General features: G+C 46.2%; 3 protein-coding genes across 3 annotated transcripts; 2 read left to right on the top strand and 1 right to left on the bottom strand.

Annotated features, from left to right (window-relative positions):
- Positions 1-427: 427 nt before the first annotated feature.
- Positions 428-1792, bottom strand: LOC128276172 (RWD domain-containing protein 4-like). Its single transcript, XM_053014639.1, has 3 exons — positions 1584-1792; positions 1415-1521; positions 428-1338 (listed from the first exon to the last, which is right to left on the bottom strand). The coding sequence occupies exons 1-3, from the start codon at positions 1689-1691 to the stop codon at positions 936-938; spliced, it is 618 nt and encodes a 205-aa protein (XP_052870599.1). The 5' UTR covers positions 1692-1792; the 3' UTR covers positions 428-935.
- Positions 1793-2757: 965 nt separating this feature from the next.
- On the top strand, positions 2758-8266 carry LOC128276174 (uncharacterized). Its single transcript, XM_053014641.1, has 4 exons — positions 2758-3154; positions 3244-3346; positions 6110-7927; positions 8209-8266. The coding sequence occupies exons 1-4, from the start codon at positions 2758-2760 to the stop codon at positions 8264-8266; spliced, it is 2376 nt and encodes a 791-aa protein (XP_052870601.1).
- Positions 8267-9610: 1344 nt separating this feature from the next.
- Positions 9611-10139, top strand: LOC128276173 (probable DNA replication complex GINS protein PSF2; the record flags this gene model as incomplete). Its single annotated transcript, XM_053014640.1, has 2 exons — positions 9611-9855; positions 9917-10139. Coding segments are annotated over exons 1-2 (468 nt in total), but the record flags the coding sequence as incomplete, so codon positions are not given.
- Positions 10140-10144: the final 5 nt, after the last annotated feature.

Here is a 10144-nt window from a genome sequence, read left to right as displayed (position 1 = left end):
AGCGAGCCACTGGCGTAGTGAGACTTTTTAACCATATCAATTGATTGAACGGAATAGATCGGCAATGACTAGGCACTTTTCCTCGTACGAAGACTGGCGACTGGCCACTAGAGCGTCTTCGGTTTATTTTTGTATCCAATCGGAATAACTAAGCCGCATGCTGGCGGGGGCCGTTTTTAAAAAGTGATTTTAGATATGTGCAATTTTTATTCAACCATCGGATAACGAACCTGACAAATAATTACGCGCCGCTTTGAGGTCTCTTTTGCACGCGTGCCCGCACTCGTAGAGCGATCGGTCAGCCAGACTCCTTTAGTTACGTTCCACATGCCTGTTTGCTGCCGCTTTTATAGAAAGGTTTGCGCGCTTTGCACAACGCATCAAAGACTACAGCTTACACACGCAACACAAGCTTACGGATGTTTTAAGAATTAGCCTATTTAAAGCACACGATTTTATGGCCATTTTAACTGACACCGCAGCAGCAGAGACAAGAAAGCGGAAACCGTCTGCGCACCAATGTATGCTTCACCTGCTGTGATACCATTTTAGCTCAAACTGGCAAACTATTTCCATTAGCAGATTTTTACTACATTATTAGCACGCTGTAGGGTAGTGGTCGCGGAATCGCGGTTCCGTTGTACTCTATTTTCGCCACGCGCAGCAACACGAAAGGCTTCAGTTCGGCACGATTTAGTGGGGTGTGGCCAGAAACTAGATTCGTAAAACCAAACCAAAACCAACTTCAATCGAAGCAAAACGAGTTCAATTATCGCACGAATGCTGCAGTAGAATTAAGGCGTGAAAACGGCATAAAACATTTCCATTTTCAAACCAAAGTCGTCGACCAATGCCTTCCACGGTTCGGTTTGTTTTTATTCCACTTTCGTTGCAGGTTCCCGTCGTAATATCACACAACTCAACCCTTACCGGCCCTATTCCGGTTTCCCACCGGTCTGCGAGAGATGTTTAACAATGTCCACCCAATTCCAGCCCCGTTGCCGATTGCCTTTACTGTCCACCCGGTCCCATTGCTTCCGTTTTTGTGCCTTCGTCATCTGTTCCCGCTTCGATTCCTTGCGGTTTCCACGCGCATCACCCGACTCGTCGTCGTCCCCATCCGAGTCACTGTCGGCCACCGGATCTTCTTCCAGCGTCGCATTTGCCGTTCCTATTACACCCTGCTGCCCTTCGCCGGCATTACAGTTTTCGTCGGTCAGCAAATCGTCTAGTTTGTCTTTGAGGCACTCAAATAGTGTGTAAGTCATACCGCAGCCGAGCCACTGTTCGGCCTCTTCACGCAGGATCGATACGATACTATCTTTCGCATTCCGTGAGCTGAAAAGTTTCGGGAAACGGCAAGAATTAGACACCCATCGTCATGGCCCAAAGCACGTGCTGGCGTTTAACCTACAGATTCCTGTTGTAGAACGTCTCCAGATTGAACGTGGGAAGCTCTTCCGGATACTTTTCGGTCCAACATATTTCCAGCAGAAACGATTTATTGCCTTCTTCTCCGTACTGCAAACGGTGGTTTGGTTAGAAAACGAAAGCTCCCGCAAGACCAGCTCGTTCCAACGCACCTTGTACTGATACGTCCCTGAGTTCACCTGCTTGAAGGCACTGTCGCCTTCGTAGATGGATATTAGTGCTTCTCGTTCGTCATTTTGCAGCTCCTTCGGATCCGACATATTTCTACCGCTCGCTAGCCGACGGAATCAGTCCAACTTCTCGTTAACCCAATGATTGCAAATTCTATACACAAAATCTTTTACACAACAAGTGGCTCACCAGCCACTGTTTATTTGTTTACTTTAAAGAACCGCATGACGTTTAGTTGGCAGAAGTCATTTTTTTTTTTAATATTTTCCCGATGCGGGAACCATCCTGTTTCTCCCCCTCACCAGGGGCCTGTATGGCAGGGCAGGGGGCAGGAGCGCGATTCATTGCCCTTTATTTAGTATATTATTTACATATTTATAACACGTATTTACATATAACTCTATAGGCACGTTCGCAAGCCGCGGATGTAGGCGTATAAACAGTCTCATTTTGAACTGTAACGTTCACAAAATCCGAATTGTCAGTTTTGCTGTGTCCAAGTGAAAAGTGTGTTGTTCGATTGATTCATTCAAGTGATTTGTTGCTTCAATTTGAGTTAGATTTGAGATTTTGTTTGTTGTAAAGTAAAGCAAATCAAGGTAAGATATAGGTTTGTTATCTTATTAATCTCTCTCCAAGGTAAAATTTAGTTCGACCCATCGGCTGACGCAATTTGTGATTCCATGCGAAGCGCGGGTTTTTCGGCAGTGCGGTTCGACTAAGACATCGTTTCTACATTGTTCATTGTTCACACGGGTCGCATGTAGCACCTTCGCGGCAGCGGGTCTTTTCAAGCCGCTGTGTCTCCAATGTCGTGTTCCCGTGGTGCGTTCGAGTGTGTTCTTTTCCTTGGCACAGCGCTGGCTTCGCGCACTGCACTGCTTTAGCACTTTTCTTCTTCTCCCTCTGGCCAGTGGGTCGACCAGTCGATTTCTCCCCCAGTATTGCTCGATTGCTATTTGCAGGCGCTTCCGGATCGTTTGCATCCGCCTAGTTCGAAAATCAATAGAAATGAAACAAAAATACCGCTTCCCTTGGAGCGACCGAAAGTCAGGGCTAGAGGGGTGGTTGAAGGTGTGGGTCGGGTCGCTACGTCAATATCGTCAAACGCATTTGTCGCCGCTAACGGGTGTTTTTTTTTCTTATTGTTGCAGAATGTCTTCCAACGATCAAAGACGCAAACGGGGGTCGAGCCAAGATTCGGGTCCTTCTAAACGACGATGTGAAGCCGATCGATACTACCAGATCGATACCAGCGATAGCGAGTCGGAGATGGAGATTGAAGAAAACGATCGAAGAGTGTTTAACAGTGCAACGGAGCAGGAGAGGCGGCAAGCGGTGGAGATGGTACGCCGTTTGGCGCGTGTGATGCTCCATCAAAACTGCAACAAAACGCTGAAAGTACTACGAAAGCTTATGCGCATACTGGCCCCAAAATATCCTGGTTTGCCGAATGATCCCCGAGTCGTCCTCCAGGGATCGTGGTTAATCGTGTCCGCAGCGGTTCAAGTGCGTGATGCCACAATTGGGCACATGTGGCATCGTGGTTTTAGTGAGTATTTAATATTTTATTATTATTATATTACATTATTACATAATACATTACTATTAAATTACACATTTGTATTTCAATCTTTACAGAAAACGCAATCCGCGAAAACTTGGCCAGGTGTGACATCGAAGAGGAGATCTTCTTCGATTTACATGTCGATGAGGCTCCTCTGTCTCTGCCGTTGAAGCCTAGGTATACGTCGTGGATAATACAAGGAAGGCTGCTGCTTCAGCATGGCACAAGACCAGGCAATCCGTTTGTACTCTGTATCTTTTGTGGGGTGGCAAAACCTCCACTTTACCAATTCCTCGGCCCTGTGTGCGAGGAAGCACGTGAGTTGGTACGTAGACCTTTGATGCTACAAGGTGGTACAAGTGTGCGCATAAAACCACGGGCTGTCTTAGCAGATGCTGCCGCACGGTCCTATATCTTGGGTAAGTTTGGCATGAGATTATTTATGTTTTCCATTGTTAATACATATTTCTTTAAATTTTAATTACAGGGACAGTACCACAGTCGGAGGAATGTGGGTGCATAAAGTGCAAAATTCGAGGAGTTGGTCGTCCCTGTGCTTCCTTCATCGGAATCGGCGAACCACGGACGCATAGAGAATTTGTAGATCGCCGATATGACGGCACTCTTCGCCACTCAAGGGCCATGACTCCGTTAGCAAGAATACCGGGGCTGAATCTTACTCGGGACGTAACGGTCGGCGACGATCGGCACCTTTTCCATGTCGGCGCTGCACTAAAATTCTATCAAGCGTTCATCGATGGCACTCGGAATGGAATTGTTCCGAAAATACAACCAGAACTTCGCAAACTTATGGACACTGTCTTACTCACAGTGCAATTCCCGCACGAAAGGCGCGCGGCTGGACGCGGCTTTCCCAAAAACCGAGTACAATGGACGCCAGCAATCTGGGGATATATGATGGATGTGGTGGGCATCGTCGTTTTCAACCATGTAGGGCAGCAGCAGCTGTATAACGCCTACTGCCTTTTGCATTGGGCGGTTTTGATCTTGAACCACGACCGGTTCACTGTACATCGACAAGCTGCAAGGCAACTACTGCTGCAGTATGAAACCGAGCACAACCGGCTGTTTGGATACGTTTCCTGCAAATATCACCATTATCGCCACGTACCGGATGATGTGAAAGAGTTCGGATCGTTGCCGCTACTATCCACACACCCCTTTGAGGACGTGATTGGTGTTCTGAAAGACGTAGTCGACGTCACAAAGGACGATCTGGCGGTGGAACAGGCGGGAACGGCCGTTCTACTGCGGGAACGAACCGCAAAAGGCTCACAACCTAATTTCCCGTACCGCTCGAAGAAAGGAGTTAAAATTCGTACAAAATTTATGTTGGAAAACTCTTCAAACGACACAGATAGCTGGTTCCTAGCTGCAGACGGCATGGTGGTTAAATTTATGGGAGTAAGATCCATAGATCCTCTTTGTGTCTGTGGTTCACCGCTGGCGCAACAAGAAAGGAATACTGGACTGGACAACAGTTTTGTACATCCTATTGGGCTGGCGACGTGGTCAACAAAAGACAAAAATAAACTAAATGACCCAAAAGTGTATCAGATGAAGGACATGATCTGCAAGCTGTGCATCATTAACATGCCTACTTATACAGCGTTTGTACCTCTACCAGAATCATTTGAGCAGTGCTAATAAAACGGTTAGTGGGTTTTGTGTGCACATCGGATCTTTATTTCTTAATTTTAGGTTCTTCGGACTTCGGATTCCGTAGGTAGCGTTTGAATTTATCTTCATAAGCTTTATAAGTATAGGAACTGTCGTACAATTGCAACACCGAATGTATTGCTTTTAAAACCGGTATATTTTGGTTAAGCATTACAGGTTTATTTTTTGAAAAATTTGTCCAAGTGCATTGTTTAATAAATTTCCAATCAAAAAAGGAATCTATTGTGCATGTAAAAAGACTATCCCCCCTTTTCTTTTTTTTGTTAATTCTAACCCCAATTCTTTCATCAACGTAACTTTTCATCTCGACTACGAGATTCTCAAAACTTTCCCAATTTAGCGTAGCTCTGAAGTATATTCTCGTCATATTTTCTTTAAGTTTGATTGGCAACAGTTCAGCCACTGTCCTGCCAGGTGCTGATCTTGGTGTGGATGATGGTGCGGATGATGATGACCGTGACGAGGTGCCGGATCGCCCTGCTGTGGCTACTGCTGCTGATGTTGCCGTTGCTGTGGGTGATGTTGGAGGCATTGCTACTGCTGGTGGTGATGATGAGTCGTCTTGGTTTTGTTGCTCATAGTATGTTGCCGTTGCTGTGGGTAATTGTGCGGATGTTGTCCCCTCGTATGGTGATGTTTTTGCTAATCCTGAGGGGTCCCCTTGAACGCTTATGATTGAGTTGATGTTGCCGTGATGTCGGTCGCATAATTCCCTCAAGCTCTGCGAAGTTATACCATCGGAATCAGGTGCTAGCTAAAAGTGAAAAACAAATTATTTAAAAAGAATTCAATATAAAGTAAGTTGGGTAAGTAAGAGAATATGCAATCCCTGGAATGTTTCAAAGCCACGTTCCCTGAAGATTCAGGCGCATAAATTTCGGAGGCGGTGACTGAAATAGAGGAGTTGGACGACAGTAACGACGTCATCGACGCTTCGGTCGCGGACCGTGTCGACTTCGAGAACCGGTACTACTCCTAAAATCGTTCATGCGAGAAAGGCACTGATCCCGTTCACGAGTGACCAGGAATGGCCAATTCAACAGCATTCGCATTTGGACGGGCAAATGCGCCAAATTTGTGACTGCCAAAACTCGCCATGATAGATGCATCAAGGGAGATCCCATTGATCGTAAAACTGCAATATCTACTATCATCGTTAGCCGGGAAGGCTGCACTGCCATTTGAGCACGTCTCACTAACTAGTGACAATTACGACCAAACGTGGGCCGCCCTCCTCAGGCGTTACGACAACAAGCGCATGCTTGTTCGAGAGTACTACCGACAGTTACATTATCTGCCGGCTGTAAGTTCGCAGTGTGTGACTGAGTTGGCGAAATTAGTGGACGGATTTTCGCGGCTTGTGCATGGATTGCGAAAATTAAAGGAACCGATCGAATCATGGGACACACCGCTATCGAACCTGCTACTATTGAAATTGGATGACGCAACCATCCTCGCCTGGGAGAATCACTCCGTGCACTTCGGAAAGGACATTTACAACGATTTGATCAGCTTTATCGAGGATCGGATTCAAATTCTGAAAGCCACCAGCAGATTCAACGAAGAGGGTAGCAACGTATCAGCGAAAGGGGTGAGTCCGATCAAGGTGGCCGGCGGGCGTCAGTCAGCATCACGGAGGACGCTCGCCAATGCTGCAACGGCTAAGACAGACACAGAGCCACCACGAACGGTACAGCAACCAAAGTGCGCATTGGGATGCTTGGATTCCCATTTGTTACGCACTTGTTCGGTGTTCAATGGCAAGGACGTGCAGGATCGTCGGAAGATCGTGTCGGCCAATGGTTTATGCTGGAACTGTTTGAGCCCTTCCCATCAAGTGAAGCAATGCAACTCGGAGTTCTCGTGTCGGCTATGTCGTGAGCGTCATCACACATTGTTACATTTCACCTCGGGTTCAGCAAAGGTTACCATGTCAGTACAGTCCGACGACGACATGGTCTTCCTAGAGACGGTTTGGCTGACACTCATCGATGACTATGGATCGATGTCCAATTTCATGTCGGAGTCAATGGCTCGACGGTTGATCACAACGAGGAACAAGGTGAACATATCGGTTTCGGGCATCGGAAAGACAAAACAGATGGTGAAAGGAACACTAAGCACGACTGTTCAGTCAAGGATTCGGCCATACTCTTCCACAATGGAATTCTTTGTGCTAGACACACCCGCATCTGCCATCCCTACCACATTCATTGATGTATCTACATGGCACATTCCCGATGTGCCACTGGCAGACAGCACATTTCATATCCCGGGCAATGTTGACATCGTCATCGGCGGCGACATGTATTGGGAGCTACACTCTGGCCATAAACGCTCCCTAGGCAATGGCAAGCCATGGTTGGTCGAAACACCGTTCGGGTGGGTCGTCACAGGCAATTCGGCGTCCAACAGCACTACCCACTCAACGTGCCATTTCGCTGCTACGGATGCATCGTTGGAGTTGTTTATGGAACGATTCTGGCAAGGCGAAACCATCACTCAAGAACCGACATTGTCCGCGGAGGAACAGATTTGCGAAAACTTATACACCACGACGACAACTCGCGATTCTTCAGGAAGGTATACGGTTAAACTTTTATTCAAGTCTAACGCCAACCTCATTTTAGGAACCTCGAAGGAAGTTGCAGATCGACGTTTAATGTCCGTTGAACGCCGGTTGAAGGGCAACCCTAAGATGAAGGAAGCGTATCAGAAGTTTATGAACGAATACGAGCAATTGGGGCATATGGAACGCCTCACCGAACCGATTGACGACTCCGTTCAACACTACTACATTCCTCATCATGCTGTTGTCAAGGAAGCAAGCACAACCACAAAGGTCAGGGTCGTTTTCGATGCATCGTGCAAAACAAGTGCGGGAACTTCATTGAACGACATGCTTCTCGTCGGACCAGTGGTACAACAAGATGTGTACGCGATCATGCTGCGATTTCGATCCCATCCAATAGCACTGGTGGCACACGTGGAAAAGATGTATAGACAAATCCTTCACGACGCCTCGTCTCACTCGCTTCGTGAGCTGAAGATTCCTCGGTTTGTCTCACAACGAAAATCCACAAGTATTCAGTTACATGTCTTCGCGGATGCATCACAAAATGCATATGGTACATGCTGCTACGTTCGAGCGGAAACGTCTTCAGGCATTTCGACACAACTGTTCAGAGCGAAATCAAAGGTAGTTTCGCTAACGAACAGCCACTCTCTCGCCAGGCTGGAGCTCTGTGCAGCACGATTGGCCACCCAACTTGCTCAAAGGGCCAAAGCTGCAATGTCAGAGCCATTAATCGTATTCTATTGGACCGATTCACTGACAGTGCTACACTGGTTACATTCTCCGCCGCGACGCTGGAACCCATTTGTCCAAGGGGATAGCGACATCAAGTCCGGGTGTGGACAACTCAGCAGGTGATATTTCGCGTGGCCTTCTTCCGGATAAACTACTAACGTGCCAGTGTTGGTGGCAGGGCCCGCATTGGTTATCACATACAGAGGAACATTGGCCTCAAGGAGGAACTGAAATTCTCGGAGAATTTATCCGGAGTATTTACAACAACTGCAGGCTCGAGCTAGACATATTAATCCGAAACCGATAGTGCTGAAAGAGGGACAATTGGTTGTAATCAAGGAAGACAACTGCTCTATGGCCAATGGAGAATAGTGAAACCCAAGGAAGAAGGTGTAACCAATACTCACGTTCGTGGCCGCACTTCCTTCCCACCGGCGAGCCTTTCTTTGCGGGACTGGCTCGACAATATGAACTGGTGCCAAAAAATCCGATAAAAAGGCGAAGATTGTTTGATGTCTCTCCATGGCCTGTGTCCTAGCCCAATATAATGCTTCGCGGCAGTCATATATGCTTCCTTCTGTTGCGTTGGCTAATTCCACTTCTTCGGGTGTTGTACATGTTGGTAGTTCTTGCACATACACATCACACAACTCAGGGAAATCATCTAATACTGTTTTCAATATACGGTAACGATTACGATAACGACTATACATCGCTATTGTTGATTAGTAAATCCGCGCGTCCGGTAAAGAACAAAGAACAAAATGGACAATATGTCATTTTAAATCCACGCTTGATTTTCGAAATTCGAATTTCGAAATTCGAAGTCAAACAACTGCCGTTGAAAAAATAAACAACAAAAACAATACGCGAAACAATTCAATAATAAAATAAGTAAAATTCATATTCATATTTATACATAAAATATGCATATTTTATCTAAATCTTGGAAATTTAGCATTTTTCATCCAAAACATTGCAATTTTGCTTCAAATTTAGCATTTTTCATCCAAAACTTTGCAATTTTGCTTCAAATTTAGCATTTTTCATCCAAAACTTTGCAATTTTGCTTCAAATTTAGCATTTTTGTTCGAAAACTTTGCATTTCCAAAACGAAGAAAAAACAAACAAGAAGAAATTATATTCTCGTAGCTTGCAGTAGATTTTAAACTAGTTTAACCATTCCAAGACGATTTAAAATAAAGCATGAGTACTCAGAAATATCATCAATTCATTTCAAGTTAAGTCTGGAACCCACATCATCTTTTATTCCCGGTGAAAAGTCGGTGGTTCGTAACACACCTTGGTTCCTCACCTTGTCCTTTCCGCACCTTGTGTCATCTGCTGTCAGTGGGTAGAAAAACCGCGCAAAATTTGTTTGGCCAGTTCTGTTGTCAGTTTTGTTGTTCTGTTGCGAATAAACGGTCCCGATGGAACCGTCTGAACTGGAGTTTATCGGGGAAAATTCTCTCATCGGTGTGATTCCGAATTTCAATCACGATGCAATCTACCTTATCTCCGGTACGATTGAACCGTTCCGTGGTGGGGCCCCGCTGTACGTGCCACTGTGGTTGGCGATTCACTTGCGGCAGCAACAGAAGTGTCGTATCGTAGCGCCACAATGGATGGACATCGATTTGCTGGAAGATATTAAGGAAATGGAGAAACGAGTTGGGTAAGGTGGCCGTGTTTTGATTAATCGCGCCCGATTCTAATGACACACGCATTGGTTGTAGCACGTTCACCAAAATGCCCAGCGCAAACTACATGGTGGAAGCGAAGCTGATCCTCAACACGGCCCCGGAAGATGTGCCGTCCTCGGATGTGATTAAAACGCTCATCAAGGACATTTACGATGTGCGCTCTGCCAAGCTGCGTACGACGGTGGACAATTTCCTCAAAAGCGAAGGTGCCCACACGGTCAACCTGGAAAACGTGACCGTCCTGGAGCTGCACACAATACA

This window comes from Anopheles cruzii, unplaced genomic scaffold (genome assembly GCF_943734635.1).
Source record: "Anopheles cruzii unplaced genomic scaffold, idAnoCruzAS_RS32_06 scaffold00684_ctg1, whole genome shotgun sequence".
NCBI lineage: Eukaryota > Metazoa > Arthropoda > Insecta > Diptera > Culicidae > Anopheles > Anopheles cruzii.
This window is presented reverse-complemented; position numbering and strand designations above follow the sequence as displayed.

Coding starts and splice junctions, on each gene's coding strand:
- LOC128276172 (XM_053014639.1), bottom strand. CDS start 1,691: ATGTCGGATCCGAAGGAGCTGCAAAATGACGAACGAGAAGCACTAATA. Junction 1,522..1,583: donor CAGGGACGTATCAGTACAAG/GTGCGTTGGAAC, acceptor CACCGTTTGCAG/TACGGAGAAGAAGGCAATAA. Junction 1,339..1,414: donor ACGTTCTACAACAGGAATCT/GTAGGTTAAACG, acceptor GAAACTTTTCAG/CTCACGGAATGCGAAAGATA.
- LOC128276174 (XM_053014641.1), top strand. CDS start 2,758: ATGTCTTCCAACGATCAAAGACGCAAACGGGGGTCGAGCCAAGATTCG. Junction 3,155..3,243: donor CATGTGGCATCGTGGTTTTA/GTGAGTATTTAA, acceptor CAATCTTTACAG/AAAACGCAATCCGCGAAAAC. Junction 7,928..8,208: donor CGTGAGCTGAAGATTCCTCG/GTTTGTCTCACA, acceptor ATTCACTGACAG/TGCTACACTGGTTACATTCT.